Below are 22,884 nucleotides of genomic sequence, written 5' to 3' on the forward strand. Positions count from 1 at the left end.
TCTTACCTGAGCATGGTGGAGTTGCAGCACGCTGCTTCCCCCAGGCTTCTGAACCAGACCCCACCCAGTCCTCCGTACTGGGCTAAATCTGGAACTTTTCTCTGTGGAGTCTGCACGTTTCCCGCATGCCTATTTCCTTACACACTCAAAGGACATGCATGTAAGGGTAACTGGTGATTCTAAACTGGCATCAGGCATTGTTTTGGGTTGCTTGAAGTGCATTTAAAATAAAAAAGTGCCGTATGGATGTGAACATGGCTTGTAGTGTAAAGCACACTGAGTGGTTGGAACGATGAGAAAAGCTCTACATAAATACCTTTCAATTTTTGTTTTCTCTGTCATAGATTATACTTTAAGTATTGCAGTATTCTAGTAGTTTAGTTTATCATGCCAATTTGGACAGTCATGCTGATTCAGCTCTCCTCTCCCTATTGTTTATTTTGAGGACATTACTCAATGCTAAATTAAGGGGCTTGGTCTAGCATTTTTTTTAAACTCTACTCAAACTTGCCCATGTACTGAATATGACTAATGCCAACTGAGAGATAGTATTGATTAACACACTCTAGAAATTGGATAATAGCTCGCCTGATACTGTCCAAACAAACAAGGTATTTGTAAAAAGCTTTGTTTTATATTACACTATTCCTGTTTGTGCAGCGCAAACACAAAGGTGTAACATTTTAACTAGTGAGCTTTAGAGGTCCTACTTCCTGCCTTTTGTTGAAAAGAGCCTGGTAGGTGTTTCTCTCTATATTTGAGCTAAACTAAGTTAGCCTGCTGCTGCCTGTAGCTGCATCGTTAGTGCTAAAACACCAGTATGATATCAGTCTGTTTATCTAGCGCTCAAAAAAAAAAGTCTAATTCCCAAATTGTCAAATTATTCCCTCACCTACGTGTGAGAGAATAAATAAAATCAGGGCTGCCAGAATTATAAGCTTCCAAACCTCACAATTTCCTGTTTTGTGTGCATATTAACTTTGTATTACAAAAAGGGGGTCAAAGAGTGTAAAACAAAAATGTTTTGCTGTGTTTGTCAAGACCGAACAGGGCTAACTTTTGCCTCAGCTGCCTAAATTTTCTCCTCTTAACTTCCTTGCTCATGTGCAGTGCAGCATTCCAGACAAGTTGAAACATGACCGTGTGTGCTCTCTGTTTCAGAGAATCAGTTAAACTGGGTGGATGCAAAAAAAAATGGGTCACACACATCTCGCTCTGTAACTTAAGATTGTAAAATAATAAAATAAAGATTGTGTTAAACCCGGGTCACATCCTGGCAGGTATTCTGACGTAAACCCAGAAATTGTGGCTCAAGATGTCTTAAAAAAAAAAAAGAAGAAGAAGAAACTGCACTTAAAAATATACCAAATGAGTTGATTTACATAAAAGTGCAGTTTTTCTGTGGCATTTGCCATCATTTCGTGTTTGAGTAGCTTCATTCAAACAGGAAATAAATCCTCTAAACAAGAAGCCTGAAGAAATCTCCTTTTGAAGGAAAGGCAAACACAATATCAGCAGGCTTGAAAAGAGCTTATTACGTCTGTCATTTCTATGAAATTTAAGTTTTGAAACTTTCTAAGGATGTGTTTATTACTGATACATTTTCAGCAGAGTAATCAGCCCCAGAGTTCCCAGCTGCTATATTTGGTCTGAACTCTTAGTACGGAAGAAACATCAGGGAGAGGATTTTCATGGGCTTAACAACTGAGATACCGTTTCTTCCATAAAACTTACATTTAAGGTTGCTGGATTCAATTAAGAAGTAAACAGGTTGGTGATACTTTCAAATGAACTTCATTTATCATCATTATCGTCAAATTATGGATATTGGGAGGTTGTAATACATTCATGCTTGTTGCCACTTTTTCACACATAGTTGTTTCTGTGATTTGCATTTCGATGTTTGTGTAATTCGTAAACGTTTCTGTCGGGGAGGAGACAGTTTTATTTCAAATTCAGTTCCTGGATGAAACAAAAAAGCTGTTTTTGGGGTGTGGACTTGCTCCAAGGCAGAAAAGGGGGAGGATTAACCCTGTTGCTGCTTTGCCATTGGTTGACACGGGGACAAAAATGCTTGTACCTGGTGCAGGTAAACAGATTGCAATCAGGCACAGCAGAAGAGGATCGTCTGGCGGAACTTACTCCGAGACATCAGTTTCATTTCATTCGACCACCCTGGAAAAGGTGACAGCTTTTTCATGCGTGGCTTTTGCACAGGTTTGTATTGTATACATTGTCTAACTGCACACAAAGAAAGAGAAGAGTTAGCATTTGTGGGTTTATTATGAATTAGTTGTGCTTTGTTGTATTTTTCCAGTTGGCGAGTGCATTGCCTTGTCAAGCAGATGAGCTGAGATTGGAGATTGAAAAGCTGACAAAAAAAGTGTACATAGATCAGCCGTCACAGGCTCTTTTTCATGTGAAGAATTGAGTCTTAGGAATGTCTGAGCTGAAGGCTGCGAGATATGGTAATAGATGGTTACAATTGTGTGGGTTTGGTCTCTACATGTTAATAATCACTCCGCATTCATCAGGCTGAAAAGGCTGCAAAAGGATGGAAAACAGTGAAAACAGGTCCTTACTTGTGCAGGGAGAGGCCTCGCCTGGCACACCCTTCGCACATGTTTGTATAGAAGGAAACTTGAGCATACGCTCCAATGGAACCTGTCTTTCATGTATTTGTTGTCTTTAACTAATCAACTTTTCTTCCCTGACAGAAACAGAAAGAATGACATCACTGAAAGCATTGAAGGGAAAAATTGGTGTCAACGTTCGCAGTGATTCGTCACCAGAGGCTTCAGCGTGTTCGCTCTACCTGTGAAACCATCCATGTATTCTATCCTTCATTCCACCGGAGTCTGTATAAAGTGCCAATCAGATTTCAGTGGTTTGAAGAGTAAGACACATGGAATTTATCATCCTGGGAGAACTAATCACATTATGAAGTGTTTTAATGGTTGCGACTTTTACAATAAAAGTTCATTTTTAACTTTTTGGGGGGTTTTTTTGGTTTGGTTTTTTTGAAATAAAAGAAATGGCCTTTAATGTCATCTGAAGGCAACGTTATGGTGAAAGCAACAGTTCTGCACAAGCACTGAAAGAGGACTTCTCCTCATTCGTACCTGCATTGCGACAGGAGTTGAATACCGCTGCACTGATTGCACTTTAGAGTTATTGCAGGATCACAGAGTGCTGGCAGCCCCACTTTAGGTCTTTTTGACTGTCACTCACAGAGGTTGCTGTGTCCTCACCCTGTCTCTCTTTCTCTCTGCACTCGCTTCTCTGAGACATAGCAATTACATAATGATTTCTAAACTCCCACATCGCCACTTTCACAGCAAGCTCTTCTGAGCTTTTGCTAAGATGTATTTTTGTGTCCCCAAAGTCTTCTCAGATTATAACTGTACCCAAGGAACCCAGACATGCAATATAAGCCGCGTATGGAATGGAGTAACTCACTGTTGATTAATGAGCGTCATTTTTCTCTCTCTCTAAAGAATATGCTTTTTCCATAAGGTTTTAAGCAGTTCTCTGTGGGACAATTAGCTTGCCTCATTAGCACAGGACACTCCCCAGATTATATTCAAAGCCTTAATTATAGCTAAATAGGCAGCTACATTGAGCCCGTGTCAACCAACTATAATTCTTCCTCCCAATTAATGTAGCGGGAGTATTAACTAACAAAACAACATAGTGCCAGATCAGCAGAGATCCGTACAGACTTGTACTTAATAACAGGGTTGTTATGATTGATGGTGACATAATAAATAAGCAGCTATTTGGTATTCAAATTAGAACATATCTGAAAGGTCTCAAGAGCAAGAAAAAGGCATCCTGTTGTAAATTCATAACTATCATCACCATTACAGAACAAAGAAGAGTCAGTGCAATTCCCAGATTTTAAGCAAAACTGGTAAATTGTGGAAGGTAGTGTACCCAATATATTTCAAAGACAGAATAACCCATGCATGACCTAGAGTGTAAAACTAGAATCTGTCTCAGCTTCCCCTGCAGCCCAGTGATCAGCTGATCCCAGCAGGCCTCATATGTTAGAAAGATTTTTGGTTTTCTCCGCAACATGTGCTACACACCCCAGCCTGCTATTCACCTTCCTGTTTGATGCAATGATAACCAGAGGGCTTAGTGCTGTATACAGCGAGCCGAAGAACACACGCAGGTCCGAGATCAGTGAGGAACTCATGGTACTCTTCACAGTGAGGGTGTACACCCAAAGCCCGTTATCTACCCCATAGAGGGCAACATACAAGGTCACAAGTGCCACCACAGCTTTGGCAGCACGTTGCTCAGCCCCACCATTACCTCCAGCTCTGCCGCTGCCACCACTGCGGAGTCCCCTCACCTGCTGGCTGTGCTTGTAAAGGAAGACCAGGATAATTAGACTTGCTAGAGTCATGAATGCCATAGGCACAACATCCCTGGCAACTTGGACTGCCCCGTTGGCATCTCTGGACAACTTTGATGGAAAGTTCACAGAGCAGAATTGTACATTAATGCTGTTTTCTGCCAGGCTAGTTTCATTCTTGGTACTGAAAGAAAACAGTGTGGCTGCTGTTGTCATGCAGGCATTGATAACCCAAAGGAAAACAAACACAAAGGCCAAATAGTGGCCTAACAAGACACGGGCAGCAGCCCATCTTGATCCCGGAGGGGCAATGCTCAAGCACTGGTAGGCACTCAGCAGGAAGGTGAGCCAGATTGAGAGAGAGCGTGATGTTCTATAGATAAAGATCACTGATTTACAGCCTGTGTTTCCAAAGATGTCGGCCAGACGGAAGGAGGCCAGGGTCTCCAGCAAAGCACGTACAGCCACCACCAGCAGGTTGGCGCACGCCAGGTGCAGGAGAATGGCATCAGCTGTTAAAAGTTGCTTCTCCTGGTACAGCAAGATGAGGAATGCCACAATTACAGCTACATTACCGGGAATTCCCACAATGGTCAGGGAGAGATAGAGCATCCCGCGGACAAACACTTCTGATGCCATTCCTGCAGGAAGTGTAAAACAAATCAATAAAATCACATTATCAAGATGTTACTTGTCATGTACTTGTAAATGTCAAACAGTGCCTAGCATTCAAATTGTATCAGGAAAAAAAAAATCATTTAAAAGGTTAAATTCCTACCTGAGAACTGTCAGAGCTGAGGGGGTCTAAGGTGGACCTTGCGCCTGTCACGCTGTGATCCCTCTCTCCTGATGTAGTCAGGGTGTTTGTGTTCTTATACTGGCAGACAGGTAGGATCTGTTTTGCATGGTCCATTGACTTCTCTTCCTTCAGCCTCCAATTACTTGAGATCAATTCAGATGACTGCTTCTGTACCTGTATTGGGTTTCAGACAGGATAACACAGTGGAAGCCGTGTTTGTCCTCTTAGAGAGAGAAAGTGGAGACTACTAAATCAATTTTCTAATTACTGAGCCTATATATAGATCTATGTATAAAAACCCTCAACATTACTTTTGCATTTTTCATTTCTATAATCTTTTTTTAAAAGCCACTGCATATGAGAAACCCTCCCTGTGTTGGTTAACCAGATACCAACACCACAGTGTCCTCCAGTGGAGAAAGAGAAAACAAAGGAAAAGCCAGAGGACGTTCCACTCGCTCTGCACGATAGATCACCTGCAATTTTCATTTGGAGCGGGACATAGCATCCGATTTATGATTGTGTAATTCATCCACAGCAATAAAAATTATTATTAGAATTTAACCTAAACTGTGAGGATGTTGTAAGGACAATATGATTTAACAGCAGAGAACTGGTAGGGAGCATTAGGATCAACTCCTGTAAGAACACGAGAGACACGTCCTGCTTTGAAATTATACTCTTTTCATATAGGGTGACCGCATTCAAAACAACCGCATTCAAAACAACCTGATTAGATATTCTGAACACCATAAGTAGAATGTATGTGCTGACAATAATTTCCACCTTAAATGTAATTTTGTCTTCTTTTTGTCTCTCATTGAAAGCCAGCCAGATGAAACTGGATCATTTTTTCATGTTTTTCATCTTTTTTCCAGGACTTACTTGCCTTTCTTCTAGTCTAATTCTTATGGTTCTTATATATGTATGTTTCCATCTATATTTACCATGTTGCATATTCACCATTTTTATTCATGCCAGCTCTGGGTATTGGACATTTAGTGCAGATGTGCTGCTTTTCTCAAGGTTGGTCCAGCTTGTATTAGCTATTTCACATCATTAAAACAGAAACAGCTTGGACAGACAGTAAGGCATAAACATCAGTATCACTTATCTTGCTTGTATTGAATTTATTGTATTGAAAGATAGAAAAAAATGAAACTTAGGTTCCCTAAGAGTTTACAGTTAATGAGTTTTAGATGATGAAGCCAAAGGAAATGTAAAGTGATGGGAGGTCACCTGTCCCCATCGCCTTGAGAGGCTGCCAAGCCAAAAGCTTCCTAAACTGCATTTTTCTTTCTGTTGGAAAGATTAAATATCCCCTCTACCCAAAGATTTTTGCCCTCACCGGCATATTTAAAGGAGCAAAAGGCTGAGAAGTGACATTTCTCCTAACTAAAATGAGCTAAACACCTAAGAAGGGACCTGAGTTTGAGAATGCATTTACATAAACTACGACCAGTTCTACAACTGTCACATGACACGTGCACGAGGCACTGCAAGGGTCATATTGTGTCCTAGTGACATCAGTTTCATCATGACATTTGCACACCTTCCATATTGCTGCAACTGCATGGACTTGTCAAAAGGCCACTACACAACTATGCACTTGACCTCAAAGCAGTTGTCACAAAGGTAGAAAGTAGCATGAGATGGACAGTGATACATCCCTGGTGTCTGTAGCTGTCCACAAGGGAGTATAATCTGAGCCTAAGTAAATGATGTGCTGATTGTTCTCATTTTGTAAAGATCTTTAAAATAGTAATGTCCATGATGGTGTCTTTAGTATTTGATATGATATAACATAACACATTGAGGACGGCTGTGGCTCAGCTGGTAGAGCAGGTCATATACCAATCAGAATCAATTCCCAGCTCCTCTGGTCCATGTATTGAAGTATCCTTGGGCAAGATACTAAACCCAGAGTTGCCCCCGATGCATCCATCAGAGTGTGAATGTTAGATAAAAGTGCTTAGGTATAAAAAAAAAAAATGCACTGCATGAATGTATGATGGTAGAAGAAACGCTTCAAGTGCTCAAAAATGAGTAGAAAGGCACTATATAGGTGCTAGTCCATTTATCGTGCTTGTATACCTATTATTCTGTCAGACTATAAAATTGAATTATTGCAAAGCTAAAAAAAACAGTTTACATCAGCTACAATGTATCTCATGTCAAAAAAAAAAAAAACTTTAAACTTGCTATGAAGCGTACTGTTGCAGTCCCCTGAGAAGAACGTGCTTGAACTTGCCATTTTAATTAGCTCTCTGAACATATAAACATGTTAAAAACACACACACACACACACACACACACACACACACACACACACACACACACACACTCGGGGAAATAAAAAACACATGTAGCGATTGTTTATTCCAAAAGTCCCCACCCATGGGGAAAGCAAGCTTCTCAAACAACACTGTTTCAGCACACAGTCTAAAATAACTGACCGGGTTAGAGTCCTTATAAAGACAGATGTGCTGTTTTCAGTTTAGATGGTTATAAAACCTGGATATTTATAACAAACTTCTGTTGCAGTGTATGTCAGTGCTGAGAATTACAAGATAAATTAATAATGGCTGGTTGTCCCTGTGCCTCCAATTAGTGCAGACATGCATTGTTATATGGCTAATTGTTTTGCTCCTCTGTGTCTTTGACGTGCTCCCAGGACATGATGGAGAAAAGGAGCGCACCCTGAAGCACCAGCTGTGCGTGTAAAAGCCTCTTGATGGCTCATTCGGAGCATCATGAGGCTGCTTTTGCGTAAACAGTAACCACTCACTGTTGTCTCCACATGGTCAATCAACCCTTTTTTTTTTTTTTACCTCCACAGGGAAATGGTTTTATGATATTTCAGAGTGCAGGGAAATAACACTTAAGAGTTTACACGAGGAAGTTATTTTCCCAGGCTAAACTCGGAAATTTAAATCTCCTCTTGAATCTTTGAAAGAGCGTAAATATTAGAATATTGAGAAAACTGTCGTAAAACAATTTTCCACATGTACAGAAAGTATACATGTGGAAACCTGTCTGTTTTATGTTGTGCTTGTTGAAATGACCCCTCTGGAGCATTTTCAACATTATTTCAAAATTAATGGTAATCAGATTGAGTTAGAAAAATCATGTTAGAATCTTTTAAATTTGAGCTCTTTTTCATTTTAAATCCTATCTTAATGGTCCTTCACTGCTACTACTTACTTTTTAGAAGTATTGGTATATTTTTGGGCACAGACTCTATATTTTCCCCTCAACTTTGAGAACATGTTAATTATGGATCTCATATAAGCCAGATAGTGGTGGAAAGCTATATGAAGCCAATAAAGTTTCAGCATCCATGGGGGTATTGTTTCCTTTGTGGTTCTTGTCCTCTGAGACTATGAGTCATATTTGGTTTGTTACATTAACTTCACAAACTGTGGGCTGAACAGTGAAATCTTGGCCAATAGTCTTGAGGGGCATCTGGGATTATATATTATACTTATAAAGGCCTTTCAGCACTTAATTCACTACACACTACTTTTTCTCCGCAACTTCAGGTGGGCATCATTTTCACTACAGATGTTACAATTATATTCCTGTTATCTGGTTTTATATCATCTGACCAACTTGGAAGATAAATGTAATATGCATAGTATTTATCACAGTTTTCATTTTCTGCTTTGCAAATCATGACCACTGCAGGCTTTGCTGTCATGGATCTGTGTGTGACCATCAAAGGGGTCTCCTTCCTCTTGCAAACAGGTATGGGCATTTTAGGGAACACTGTGGTGCTGCTGGCATACGCCCACATCATTTGCACTGAACCGAAGCTCCTTCCTGTGGACATGATCCTGTGCCACCTGGCCTTCGCCAACCTGCTGTTGCTGCTGACCCGTTGTGTCCCCCAAACGATGACTGTGTTCGGGCTGAAGGACCTACTGAATGATCCCGGCTGTAAGATAGTAATCTATGCCTACCGCATCAGCCGGGCTTTGTCAGTCTGCATCACCTGCATGCTCAGTGTGTTTCAGGCAGTGACCATCACCCCCCCTGGGCCTTACTTGTCCAGGCTGAAGCCTGCGCTTCCTTCCCTGGTTCTCCCCACCTTTGCAGGGCTGTGGCTCTTCAATATGGCCATATGCATAGCAGCTCCTTTTTTCTCCATGGCTCCACGAAATGGTACTGTCCCTGCCTTCACCTTAAATCTGGGCTTCTGTCATGTGGACTTCAGAGACAACTTATCCTACGTGATTAATGGGGTGGCTGTCTCAGTGAGGGATTTTGCATTTGTTGCCCTAATGGTGGGCTCCAGCTCTTACATCCTGCTGCTTCTCCACCGCCACAGCCACCAAGTGAGAGGGATCCGTCGCTCTCAGGGTGGAGGGGCAGAGACTAGAGCAGCCAAAACGGTGCTCACCCTGGTAGTCCTCTATGTGGTATTCTTTGGGATTGATAATGTGATCTGGATTTACATGCTGACGGTGGCAAAAGTGTCACCAGTGGTGGCTGATATGAGAGTGTTTTTCTCTTCGTGCTATGCCTCTCTCAGCCCCTACTTTATCATTTCCTCCAACAAAAAGGTCAAGACGAAGATCGTGTGTGCAGCTGAGCACGACCAACCACCAGCGGACACTCAAGAGTCGAATGACAAATGACTCTGTCTCTATCTTGACAGCTTGCCGACTCACCTGCTAGACAGCAGAGTCATTCTATTAGACCTTAACATTTTGAGAAGACTGTTATTTAGCTAAGCAATGAACTCTTCAGACAGCAGTAGTTGAGGTGTAGTGTTGCATGGCTTCTAGTGTGCATTCTTAATATTTTTCATCAGAATTATAATTAAATTACGGATGTGTGTGTTAATTGAGAGACGGCATTTTTTTTTAAGTCAAATATGCCAGATACCCCCTCATTATCCCTGGATTCATACAAAACTAATTTAAACTGGAATAGAAGCACTTTCACACATAACACTTTCTTCAGGGAATCTATATTGCACATTTTCCCACATATTTGATAGGACTCGAGTTTAAACATGGCTGAGATGTCACTAGAAAAAATCAAAACCCTTAAACTGTCACTTGGCCAGAAACAAAAAACGGGGGATTTGCAACATGTGCTGCCTTTTGGAAAAGTTCCTTTAAAAATTTTAAATAATGTGAAAAAATACAGACTGCCCTCGTTAGTTGTTAAAATGCTGCTATATTATTTTCTAAAAGACAGGATTAAACAGGAATATAGTTGATACTAGCGTTTCTAACGTAGCTGCGCTCTCATTGGCCGAAATGTTAGGAATACATTGAGTATTATCTTTCCTCGGATTTGACTCTCAGGTAGCGCTTCCCCTATTCAGGTGTACAAGTTTCATCACTGAACTATATATACGAACGTATATTTTCTGTCCATAGTTTTAGCTAATGCTAATTTCTCAAGGTTTGACAGTTTTATATACACATTTGAAAGGCTTTTCTCTTTGGATAGCTTGAAATTTCTACCTGAGAGACAAAGCTTGGGGAAAGTTAAGCGCTAATTCAGAAACACAACAAACCCCGGAAAAGGAAAGCGGAAGAACAAGCTAAAAAAGTACTAAACAGCTGAAATAAACAAGTAAACGCATGCATATTAGAAGAATAGCAGTTAAAATGTAACATTTGCAAAGATTATCCGCGTCGAAACTTGGCGGAAGAGGTAAAGCAGACGTAAGCGTAGCTAATAGCTTAATTTGACAAAAAGACGCTGCAGCGCGCCTGAAACTGATGACAACAACGTGTTAACGAGCGGTTTGTGATGATCAGTAAGGGTTTGATCCGCTGTGTGCCAAAGCCACAGTGCTGTTCAGTGTCAGGTAAGTTGTTTTGGCTACTTTTAGCTAACCCTTAGCGTGCCTGTGTGTTCACAGGTGCTTGTTTCACACCAATATTTATATCTGCTTTCCTTTGCGGGCCACTCCTTTTAGTTCTGCTTTTTTCCAGCTTCAGTATTGGGTTCGTGCAAACTTTCTGTTTAGTAAACACATCTGGCTTTGTGCCCAGTCGTCCTCTCTTTACTGTGAAATGACCTGACTCGGGTACACCGGTTCCAGTATCTAATGACAATGGCCAGAATAGCCTGGTATCAAGAGAAGGTAAGAGCAACACATCCAGTGCAGTTAATGCAATTTAGAAACTAATCAGTTTTATTCTCACTTTTTACTGTGGATGTTGTAGCACTGCCATTAAAAATTTGTATCTATATAATGTGTGTGGCATTTTAAGGGATGTATGGAAGTAAAATTATATAACACTGATTTTTTTTTTTTTTAATTGGAAATTTTTAACTGAGCCACAGTTAACCTAATTTTCATATGTTGTTCCTGGTATGTAAAATAGGCAAAGACAAATTAGACTTTGTCCTTATGAACCCATCAAAACTATACTTGGGGGGGACAAAAAAAAGAGGCTATATTAAACCTTGTTTGTTTGCTTGCTTTTGTACCCTAATTTACTTCTCATTTACTATTTATTTGTTCAGTAAGAAAGTAAAACCAATTACTGTTTAGTAAATTACTATTAACCTAGTTTAGTTAAAGAAAAAAAACAAGCTAATGACAAATGCTGACATGTTCCAAAAGCAGTAGAGCAAGGAATAAAGTCTTATTTGTGCATTTATTTTGAAATATCTATTCCAAAATTTATTTTTCCTTATTCATTTTTAAATGCATTTACTTTCTTTAACATCCTTATTTCTCACAATATATTACGATATCAGCTTTGCTTCTTAGTGCTTTGAGAAAGATAACTATTTTAAAAAAGAACTTAATGATAGGCATGAGCAGAAACATGGTTATTTTTACACAATTTTGCTTAGATTTAGCCCGAAAAGTTTTTGTTTGATTTTCAGTTCTATCACTTCTTGTGTTTATCTATGTGGAAGATAATTAGGAAAGTGTTTTTTTTTTTTTTTGTTACAGATCGGGGCCTATGATCAACAAGTTTGGGAGAAATCTCTTGAGAAAGCAGATCTAAATGTAAGATATGTACTTTTCTCTTTAAGTGAATAAATCTTTGTAGGGTTTTTTTTGTTGTTGTTGTTGTTGTTGTTGTGTTTGATCTCTAAGTTGAGTAAGAAACCCTTAATATTTATACAGGGTTTGGACAGCAAACCAAAGAAGACGGGTCACATCAAGCCAGACCTCATTGATGTTGATTTAGTCAGAGGTGAGTGCAAATAATTACCGTTATTTACAACTTCAGAAATAAATGTCTTTTCTTATAAGTAAGCTCATGCATAAAGCAGAAACACTGTGCATTGTGTATTTGTATGTTTCCTACAGTGCCCTACTTGCCTCACTTCTTAACCTCTGTTTAATCTCTTCTTTACTTTGGCCCCGCTCCACCACTTAAAGTAAATTTAGTTTGAACAGACCATCCGTTTCATCCCCTCAGGATCCACCTTTAGCAAAGCTAAACCAGAGAGTCCATGGACGGCTCTGACTCGAAAGGGTCTGGTCAGAGTGCTGCTGTTCCCATTTTTCTACCAGTGGTGGATCCAGGTGACCTCTAAGTCCATCTCCTCATGTATCCTCATGCTCTACATTATGCAAGGTTAGCTCACCACTTCTCATCTTGCAGCTACAGGCTTCAAACAAGACTGACCTGACTTTAAATATTAGTGTAGATGTTCAAATACCATAGACCAGGGTTTATGTGCCAGAGAATTTTCTTTTCTGCTCATTTTTAAATGTATTGAAGAAATAATTTAATATCTGCTTAGATAAGAGTTTTGGAAAAAGAGTAAACTCTCATCCAAGAACATTAGCCAGCATTCATGTGCTGGAAGAGCTAAGTCAAAGCGAATGACTAAATGGCTTTGTGTGTTTGGTTCGTTAATTAAAGCACACAGAATCAGTAGAGTATTAATAATTCCCAAAGGAAGATTTCTTTATATCAGTTGCTGAAAAATGTGTAAGTTGCAAAGCTATGCAAGAATAAACTATAAAAGAAACACAAGAAACTTAAGAAAGCTCTGGGTTACATAGTGTGGAGCCTTACTGTCACAGAGCTGCTGCCACATGGCACGTAAAAACTCTCCAGATATGTCGTTTGGATTGTCACCAACTTGGCCAGCAGTTCAATATTTGGGTTTCAGATATACTCTTTCATACCAGTGTGACTAGAGTATCACTAACCGCCACCAAAAAAGGCGGCGAGCTCTCTCTCACAACCACTCACTGATTAATTCTGTTCCACATTAACTGTCTGAAAGCAATTGGTGGAAACAGTAGAAGTACTTTCCCATGACAGTGTCTCCAAAATCTTAGGCTTGCAAGCACCCGGGCACAAGCACTCAGTTTTACAAATAAGGTTTTTTTTGTTTAGGTTGGTTAGATTAAATGTATTTAAATAAATAAAGTACACAGGTCTCAATATGCTCTGTTTTTGGCCTGTTAACGTTCATGAAATTAAATCTATCGCTGCAGGCTTGATTCAGTGACTCATTTATATGCAACACTAAACTTGTTACCCATCACACCTGAGCAGCACAGAAGAGACCTCATTAGTAAGCATGAATTCTGTTATAATGTCTCCCCTAAGAGACCATTTTGTTTGCTGTTGCAAAATGTTTTGTTCCCCCCAGTGGCAGCGATGCTGCTGTACTTTGAGGTCCCTAGGGCAAGTGCCAGCGAGGTGTTTGGACCCATGTGTCTGATGCTGCTGCTGGGTACCGTGCACTGCCAGATTGTGTCGACTGAGTCCAGCCGGTGGCCCTCAGGCAGTCCAGCTGCCAGCAGCACCACCAGCCCAGCGCGCAGGAGGAGGTGGGTTTCTCATTGTTAGGCACTGCACGTATTCAGTGGTTATACTAACACTCTTGGCTCATGCATAAAGTTCCACATTAAGCATGTAGATAGACCCTAAATGGTACTCATGAACTTGTACCTGTGCCATGCAGTTAAGTCCATCAGAGCCCGTCACATGAGATTTGTCATATCATTGCTAGTTTATTTAAAGTTGCATTATTATTATTATTATTAACAAAATCTCCATATTAAAAACTGTAGTATTCAACATGACTACTCCAGACACTAAATCAAAACTAAAACTGGCCTCAACAGAAAGTTACTTAACTGATGGCTGGACAGTTTTATTTGCTTATGAGAGATTTACTGTATTCACTGGATTTCTGCATTCTCTATACATCATATATCGTATATGATGCGGCTCTCACATCCCACTGTACATGAAAACTGGTCCTGATGTTAAATCTCCCGTGAATATCCCTGATGTTCTTCTGCATGTTAAATATAGACTAATTATAATTTTAAAGACAAACAAAGATATACTAATATAAATAATAATGATCTGCCTGTTGCATGTACCATCTTTTGTCTTTGATTTTTTATATCATATTTTCCTCTCCTTTAGGCCAAGAAAGAGCAGAGGGTTGAAGAAATCTGAAGAAAAGAAAAACAGCCGGGACGCAGAGCAGCTGGGCTCCTGGCAGTTTGAGGAACCCCAGCATTTATTCAGAGAAGAGGAGAGGAGGGTACAGTCTGTACTCAATCTTTGGTGTCAGTGAATGTCAGTCGGCTTTGATGGATAGATTACTCAAAACCTGATTCTCGGCTATATCAAGCAAGTTTCAGAATTAAAAAAAAAAAGCAAAGTTCATGAGTAGGTGCCAAACTGATCTGAAATTTCCCTTAAAAGTATTTTTAATTGCTGTGACTGTAGAAAAGCAGGTATGCTTTCTGGTGTAAGTCTACCTCCTCTGGTCATGTGCAGCTATAGCAATTTATGCATAGAAATAGAGCGTGCATATGAGCAGTCAGTGTTTATCAAATTCATGTACATGTTAATATGTATATATGATGTTATTTAGCAGAACAAAGGAAAGTCAGAGTTTGGGGAATCTGATGAGCTCTCCAGTGAGGAAGAGGAAGGAGTACAACCAGTGAAAACACCTCATCAGGAAAGAAACCCCGCCGCAGCCTGTCCAACTGCTGCACCAGTGTCTTCTATTCGGAAAAGACACCCAAAGCCTAACCCCATAACTACACCGAGGCCTCAGGTAAATCTTATTGCTTCACTGTTTGTCATCAGAGTTGCAGAATGGGTTGTTTTTTTTTTTTTTCTGATTGGGAGTTTAAGAAACAGACATTAGTAAAGCCAGATGTGCAAGATGCAGTTTAAAGTTCTAGGATTTGTTTCCGAGATAGCAATAAAACAGCAGATTGATTAATAGTAATTTGTATAATTTTGTTCTAGTAATTTTATGTGAACTAACTTCAATGTTGTATACAGAACACTGTCTCTGGTTTGCATTGAGGTCAGGAAGAGAGTGGAGCTGCCAACAAAGTGAAGCCTCGTGAGGTGGAGCGTCTCAGGCCAAGCGTGGGCTCACGTCCTGCCTCCGACACCGACGACACGATGTGGGAGGAGCTTCTCCAAGGCCCTGATACTGCCTCCACAGAGAGCAGTGACAGTGAGGATAGTGGGAGATGCAACACCAGCGTGACCGTCCCACAAAACGCCGCCCTGACCAGCGATGACGATGATGAAAGCCTACAACAAGCAATCACTGGAGTAAATGCAAACAAATCTGAAATGCTACATACAGATACAGCGACTCAAAGTGGCTGGCGGGTCCGTGGCCGATCATTGGCCATAATAAGATCCCCCATTTGTGACGTGGGCAGTGCAACCACGAGTGGTAATGTCCTCTAAGCAGCATTTAGAAAAACTGGTGGTAATGTCTTGCGTATCCACCAGGAGGAGCAGAGATAATGGAAGAACATTCATTTACAGCCTGCTATGCTGCATATTCATGCATTTTAAATTTGCTCAGGGGTTCTATAATGATGAACCTTTCTGAAAACACTGATAGATATTTGCTTCCCGCCAATAATGTAGAGGCTGTGCACACTGAATAAGCTGCTTGCACTCGATGGTTATTGCTGACTAATGAACATGAAAGCATAAAACGATTATTTAACCCCACTGCTAATGTTTTTAAACAGAAAGTAAATTTGAAATTTAAGCGTGAGTTGATTATTGCTGGGTTCTCTCAGTAAACGGCGCATTTAGATGTGATAGGACAGAAAGCAGAGGGATCGCGCGACAGTGCTGTTTGTGTGTGTGTACTCTGCTCTAAAGAAATATGTGGAGCTCTGTTTTAAACATTTAAACAACAGGGTGAAGACTCAGTGTAGGGGAGGGACCTGAGCAATTACAGGGAATAATCCTGTACCACTGACACGCTGACTTCCAAATAAATAGCCACAGCGACAACTATCACAGTCGTGCACGCCTACTTTCAGCTTTACTCAGTGCGCTGATGTGTCTGTCGCTAAACTTAGATTTAAAAAACCTTAAATTTATGGAATTCATACAATAGTCTAGATGCCATTTTATTAGTCTTCTAATATCTCATTTTCTGGAGGCACCATGAGGTTTGCTGCCTCAGTCACATTTAGGGTACAAAGGCCTTTTCCCTGCCTCCACATCCATAAAGTTAACACTGGTCTAATACACTTTAGTTTGGTGGTTCACTCATTACACAGTACAGTGATAAAATCACTAATTTCTTCATATTTTACAGGAAATAGGTGCAGAGATGGAAATGCAGTTTGTAAGTTTTAAACAGAGTTTGAAAGTCAATATTTTGTATAACCACCTTTATTCTTCAGCACAGTCTGAACTCTGTGAGGCAGCTTTCTGTAATTTCTTTAAGTAATCTACGGGAACAGTTCTCCGGGCTTCCTGAAGGTCATTTAAAGCTCTTCTTTGGATGTTGGCTGCCGTTTTTTCTGTTCTCTGTCAGGATGGTCCCACCCTGCTTCAGTAATGTTGAAGTCTGAGCTCTGGGAGGCCAATTCATGACTGATTGTGTTCCATTGTGTGTTTGTTTGTTTGTTGTTTTTTTTCTATCCAGGCATGCTTTTACTGCATTGTCAGCATTTTGGGGACTTTTCTGTGCAGATAAATGAATTCTGACAAGATCTCCAGCAACACTGGCTAAAATGCAAGCCAAACAATGACAGACCCTCCACTACAGACAGAAATTTTCAGTTTGTGTTCAAAAGCCATCAGTGTCCTAAGAACAAAGGCCTTCATAAAGCCTTGATAACACTTACAAATTACAGTAGGTGGAAGTCTGACTTCTCCTATGCAAAAAGAAAGAAAAGAAATGATGGTGGCTCAAGACTTTTGCACAGTATGAGAATATAAAGAAATTTATAGCATAAATCAGAATATTACAGAAAAAAAATGCAAGACAACCCAGCAAACGGTAAATTAAAAATTAGGTTCTCCCAGTATCAGATATAACCTGCACATCTGCTTTGGGATCTGTAGTGTGAGGAACTTTGTGGTTTGGTGGTCTGCAGTGGATCTTGCAGTGCAAAATGGTCAAAATGACTGTAAAGTTTTCTCCATCTATTTTACATTTTCAAAACATAACTACTATGAAGTTTTTATATTTCAGCAGGAAAAAATATTTAGGCATAAAATTTGTCAAAAAAATTTGAAACTAAAGTTTTTGTAGAGAAAGCGCCATCTCTTGGTGACACTTTGCAGTTGACTCAAAGGGGCGTGTTTATAGTGGAGAGTAGATACTCCCTAGAAAGGCCTGTTTCAGGATAGATTGCACGCTATACGCGCATGAATTATGAACAGGATGTTGTCTGTGGTGTTTTGTTGTAGAGCCAGCTGTCTTGGCTGCAGGCGTGTCACCCGTCCAAGGACCGTGTCAGTGCCATCATATGGGAGCAGGGCGAGTGTAAGAAAGCAGAAATGTCTGTGTTGGAGATCAGCGGGATCATCCTCACACGGGTACACAGTTTCTTCTTTAACATACAGTTCAGCGTGATGCACGTTTTAAACCAAACCAACTGCAAATAGGCTTTGAAAGGCAATAATTACATTTGCAGTCACATCTGTAGTGGTGCGATACCACCTTGAAATTCTCCCACAAATTATACGAAAAATAAAGTGGCAGGCAGAAATTAAAAGTCAAATTTTACATTATTAAAGTGACAGAATTTATTATTCTGGCTGTCAAATGTGGCAAATTGAAAAGCTGTAAAATGTGTTGTCAAAGAAATCCAAGAAAGACTGTAACTTTCATTATATTCAAATATTGCAGCATAACTAGATGTTTCTAGTCTTAGACACCTCCTTTCTTGTGTTTCCTATTACCAGGTGAAGTTAGCGGAGCAGGGCATGGGCTATCTTGTGCTCGGCGGGCTTATGACTGCCACTCTGGTGCTGCTCCCCTTTGCCTTCCGCTTGGCTCAGCGTCTGGACATGTCGAGCCTCACCTCCCTGTCCGTGTCAGAGCTGATGGAAATAGCAGTTGGGCCACCAAATACACAGGCCTATGCCTTTTTCTTCATCACAACAATGCAAAGAGTCTGCCTCATAGGACTGGTCTTCTTCATGATGTGTGTGGCTGAGAGAACATACAAACAGGTGATGGGTGACTCAGTTAATGCAGAATCCAAAGTATTTTAATAGCTGCGTCCTAAACTTGATTGTTTCCAGTGCTGCTGCAGTGCCTCACAGTTTGTGTCGCTGTCTGCCCAACAGAGACTTTTATTTGCCAAGTACTTCAGCCACCTCACTTCAGCTCGCAAGGCCAAGAAATCTGAGATTCCCCATTTCAGGCTGAAGAAAGTGCAGAATATAAAGATGTGGCTGTCCCTACGATCTTTTCTCCGGGTTTGTATTTTCCTGCTTGAACATGCCCAGTCTGTGTTTGTTGCTGCGTTTTGCTTGTCGTAGACTTGTCTTTGTAACGGTGTGTCATCGATTTGCTTTTGCTTTGCAGAGACGAGGGCCGCAGCGCTCCGTTGACGTCATTGTCTCCACTGTTTTCCTTTTAGCGCTTTCCATTTCATTCATCATTTGCGCTCAGGTCAGTCGTATGTGCTGCAGCAGATCTGCTTTGTTTGGAGAACATTGATTTGATAATGTGCAAATACAAGCGCGTCTGGCACAGAGATCAAATAACAAGTAGACAGCCTCAAAACATAGAATAGAATGCCTTTATTGTCATTATACAGGATGTACAATGAAAACATGCCACCATCGATATTACCCTACTGAAGATAAGCCATGAAGCTAAGATGGAAGTGTTTTATATGCTCTGTTAGGTGCAAAGAAATCCAATTTTCACAACAACAAAGCTGGGGTCAGTGAATATAAACACACTTGCTTTCTTTTTCCAGCTTCTGCAAAGCCACAAGACATTCCTAGAGTCTCTCATAAACTGGGAGCTCATGGTGTGGTGCTCCTCCCTCATCCTTTTTCTGCTAAGGCTTGCCACGCTGGGTTCAGAGACCAACTCCAAGTATAGTAACTCCTCAGTGCTGCTTACTGAGCAGGTAAAGCTGTGCAAAACACACAAGGTTGCAGGCAATTTCTCTGTCTGATTAATACATTGATTGAATGTAGGTTTAAATACAATACTTGGCCTTTTGTGTACAAGTCATAGTGTGTAAAACTGTTTTTGTTTCCAGATCAATTTGTATCTCAGGATGGAGAAAAAGCCCAATAAGAAAGAAGAACTCAGTATTGTGAATAATGTTTTGAAACTGGCTACAAAACTAATGAAGGTAAGCCTGAATTTTGACTGTTGCATTTTGCAGCCTGACTTTCCTGTGAATGTGAAATTGTCTCCGTATGTTTGATCGTATTTAAAATATTAAGTAGACAGCACATTTCAGGTGTCAAAATAAGATAAAAGGAGAGCTGTTATGCTGTGTGTGTGTGTGTGTGTGTGTACACTGCACTGCTTTGACGTTAACATGCCAGCACAATAGTTCAGACAGATTCCTTTTCTTCATTTAATTTTAAGGCAATAAATACAGTTCCTATTGAAAGTTGGTGATGTCTTATCCTGCTCATGTAGAAAATACTCACAATTAAAATATTAAAACTTCCCAGTATAAGTCTGGCTAAGGGACCTTTCTATCCTCATGTCATCTCTCTGCTGGCACTATCGATCATTCATCAGCTTAATCACCCTTTGTTCCTCACTACTGATCTCCTTGAGACTTTGTGCTGAATGATATGATATCAATTTGATTGTATTGCAATATGTAATTGTTATATTTCTCATGAAGGCCCAGCGGAGCCCCTTTTGTCAGTGGTTTTTCATCCTTAATAAATTCTGGCTTTGATCCTTTTCAGCCTCAGGGTATGGATACCCATGCCATGAATCTTAGATAACATTTTCTTCCTCCTTACATCTTCCAGGAGCTCGATACTCCATTCAGACTGCTGGGTCTCACAGTGAACCCTCTGATCTATAACATCACCAAAGTTGTCATTCTCTCTGCTGTGTCTGCTGTGGTCAGTGACCTGCTTGGTTTCAACATCAGAGTGAGTAAAGTTATAATGAAAAATGTTGAAATTTGTCTAAAAATTATTTTTAGATGCACTTCACAGATCAGTCTGGGCTTGAGTTTTTAATCTGTCAGATGGTGTAACAAAAAAATAAATAAAAATCAAAGTTCATCACTGCAACTTGATTTTCTTCCTCCCAGATTTCTGTTGCTCACATTAGCCTTGACTTCTCTAATTTGGACTAATTTGATTTTTAAAATGCAATATAATGCCTCAAACTGAAAATCTTAGTTATAATAAATCACCAGAGGGATCGCTAACTGTAAAGTACAGCTGCATGTTGCCCTCTAGCTGTTAGTATCCCACAGTGCTGACCTAGAAACCTTCATGCCTTGGTTGAAACAAGTTAGAAGGTTCCTTTAGTTGGCATACAAACTGGAAAAGTGCAAACTGAGACTTATATTTAGGATGTGAATAACAAGAGGGGGAAAAAAAGTGAAGTTAAGTGTTTAACAAAGACTGCACAGTGGCAAACACTTAAATGAATAAATGACATCATGAGAAATATATTTGTTTGCTTGTTTCAGGGGAGCTGAAGTTACAAATTTATACTACACTTAATACCTGTTTGATAAGTATGTAGCTGGAGCCTGTGATGTACGCAAACACTGTAACCACGGCTTGAAAATTTCTGTTTATTATTTAATTACACAATTGAGAAATGTTATATTAATATGTTACCTTTGCACAGCTCTAACGATATCGTCTTGTCCTTATGTTGTGCAATTCAAAGCTAAACTAAGCTAGTTTCTCCATGTCTCTAGCTGTATTCTTATTGCACTAACATGACATTGATATTATTGAAAACTATACTACGTAAATAAGCTTTACAGATAAATACGGGGTAAGGAGGGTCTCTCCCAAAATGCTAAACTGGTAGTTTAATTTCAACCAGCACGTGAGGAAGATTGCAGATCAATTCTCACCAATAACAAAACTGAACAACTTATACACACCCTAATTTCCTGCCACTTAAATTCATACAACTCACTGTATACATGCCCAAATGAGTGCAAAACACAAGCACTCAATGTAGGGAACACATCACTCCAGTCCTGGCAGCATTTCCCATTCACTACAGATTGATTACTTTTAAATCACTTCATAGTGTGGCTGGTTCCACGGTCCAGGCTCAAGATAAATGTTCCCTTTTATTGTTGTAGCCCCAAAGCCTGTGGAGCAAGCTTCTTCTCACTCTTCAACACCCATCTGCATAAACTGGCTTTTATATAAAGATTTAAAGTGTCTTTTTAATGCTTTAATTTCACCCCACTTTTTCTGACCGGCTGTTTTTCTAAAGAAAAAGAAAAAAAGGTTCATTATTGACAATTGTGTACCCACCACTGTGGGTGATGCAGCACTCTTACCAGTTATTTTGCACTTTAAAATGATTGACCTTTTCTTTTATAACATTTTTTTTCTTCTTTGCTTAATTTCCAGCTGTGGAAAATCAAACCTTAATGTGAAAACTACAAACCACTAACAGTCGGACACTGGAGGCCAGAATCTCTTTCTCCCTCTACTGCGGACACGTACTCATCGACAAAAAGTGTGCAAAACCTACTGACGCTATATTCTGTTATCTGTGCCTTCCAGCTGAGTTTCATCAGTCATTCACAAGCCTGAGATGCTCTGACAATCGCACACACGCCATTGCTGGCTGCTCAGCTGATCTGCTATCACATTTTCCATCAGCCATGCCACTAGCTCAGTGCCTCACCTCTGACTCTTGAATGTTCTGTAAATGGTTAAATATAGCAGCAAGCTGAAGTCTGAGATCGTTCCAGGCTCCTGTGGCATCCAGATTTATAAATGTTTCTTGTTCATTTATGTGGGCATGTAAATGAGCAGATAATGTGTATAGTTTGCTTAGTCTTATTTACTGATATTCCTCATAAATATAGTGTGCCAGTAAATCAAAATAGGTGGCCAGATGTTAATTTTTTTTTTCCATAGGACTCAACTTTTATTTCAATCTTTTGTACTATTTAAGGGGACATTTAAGTTGGTTTTATTTATTTGGGGTTTTAGCACTTGTTCTGTTAAATCATTGCTCTTTGACCACTATCTGCCTTTTATAATGAGGTCTGTATTGCTGAATAAAGTAACTATGCAAATAAGCTAGTTATGCTTATTGTAAAAAAAAAAAAAAATGTTTGAAAGATTAAAAAAAATAAAATGATTTTCACCCTTAAGTGTTTGTTTAGCGCCTCTTTTCTCCTGCTTGCTCCTGCGCCTGATCCTCTGCAGGGGCACTGTGATTGGGTGGGGAAGTGGAGGGTCCTCTGGCGCAGGCTGTCGTAGATCTATTATAAACTTTACGGTAGAGGGGGAGAAAAAAAAAGCTG

The 22,884-nt window shown here is 40.0% G+C and overlaps 3 protein-coding genes across 5 annotated transcripts; 2 read left to right on the forward strand and 1 right to left on the reverse strand.

The window, feature by feature from the left end:
- Window positions 1–4,042: 4,042 nt before the first annotated feature.
- ora2 (olfactory receptor class A related 2) lies at window positions 4,043–5,002 on the reverse strand. The gene has a single exon (XM_030730101.1). It carries the CDS (start codon window positions 5,000–5,002, stop codon window positions 4,043–4,045), a length of 960 nt encoding a protein of 319 aa, XP_030585961.1.
- A 3,858-nt stretch (window positions 5,003–8,860) lies between these two features.
- ora1 (olfactory receptor class A related 1) lies at window positions 8,861–9,802 on the forward strand. Its single transcript, XM_030730266.1, has one exon. The coding sequence runs from the start codon at window positions 8,861–8,863 to the stop codon at window positions 9,800–9,802; it is 942 nt and encodes a 313-aa protein (XP_030586126.1).
- Window positions 9,803–10,672: 870 nt separating this feature from the next.
- Window positions 10,673–22,719, forward strand: phtf1 (putative homeodomain transcription factor 1). Of its 3 annotated transcripts, none has more exons than XM_030728698.1 (17): window positions 10,674–10,992; window positions 11,120–11,271; window positions 12,097–12,153; window positions 12,274–12,343; window positions 12,572–12,730; window positions 13,764–13,944; window positions 14,552–14,672; window positions 15,009–15,197; window positions 15,461–15,712; window positions 17,831–17,959; window positions 18,329–18,598; window positions 18,716–18,847; window positions 18,957–19,043; window positions 19,357–19,512; window positions 19,648–19,743; window positions 20,387–20,512; window positions 21,977–22,719. In XM_030728698.1, exons 2-17 carry the CDS (start codon window positions 11,236–11,238, stop codon window positions 21,995–21,997), a joined length of 2,082 nt encoding a protein of 693 aa, XP_030584558.1. In that variant the 5' UTR covers window positions 10,674–10,992; window positions 11,120–11,235; the 3' UTR covers window positions 21,998–22,719. The 3 variants fall into 3 exon arrangements, with proteins under 3 accessions (XP_030584560.1, XP_030584558.1, XP_030584559.1); XM_030728699.1 differs by having other exon boundaries at window positions 11,180–11,271; XM_030728700.1 differs by having other exon boundaries at window positions 10,673–11,271; window positions 15,012–15,197.
- Window positions 22,720–22,884: the final 165 nt, after the last annotated feature.

The sequence above is a fragment of the Archocentrus centrarchus genome, chromosome 5 (genome assembly GCF_007364275.1).
Source record: "Archocentrus centrarchus isolate MPI-CPG fArcCen1 chromosome 5, fArcCen1, whole genome shotgun sequence".
Taxonomy (NCBI): Eukaryota; Metazoa; Chordata; class Actinopteri; order Cichliformes; family Cichlidae; genus Archocentrus; species Archocentrus centrarchus.

Bases quoted from the DNA above. Each gene is read 5' to 3' on its own strand.
- ora1 (XM_030730266.1), top strand. From the start codon at position 8,861: ATGGATCTGTGTGTGACCATCAAAGGGGTCTCCTTCCTCTTGCAAACA.
- ora2 (XM_030730101.1), bottom strand. From the start codon at position 5,002: ATGGCATCAGAAGTGTTTGTCCGCGGGATGCTCTATCTCTCCCTGACC.
- phtf1 (XM_030728698.1), top strand. From the start codon at position 11,236: ATGACAATGGCCAGAATAGCCTGGTATCAAGAGAAG. The intron at 17,960-18,328 runs GTACACAGTTTC...TCCTATTACCAG, and splicing joins GCGGGATCATCCTCACACGG to GTGAAGTTAGCGGAGCAGGG. The intron at 19,044-19,356 runs GTCAGTCGTATG...TTCTTTTTCCAG, and splicing joins CATTCATCATTTGCGCTCAG to CTTCTGCAAAGCCACAAGAC.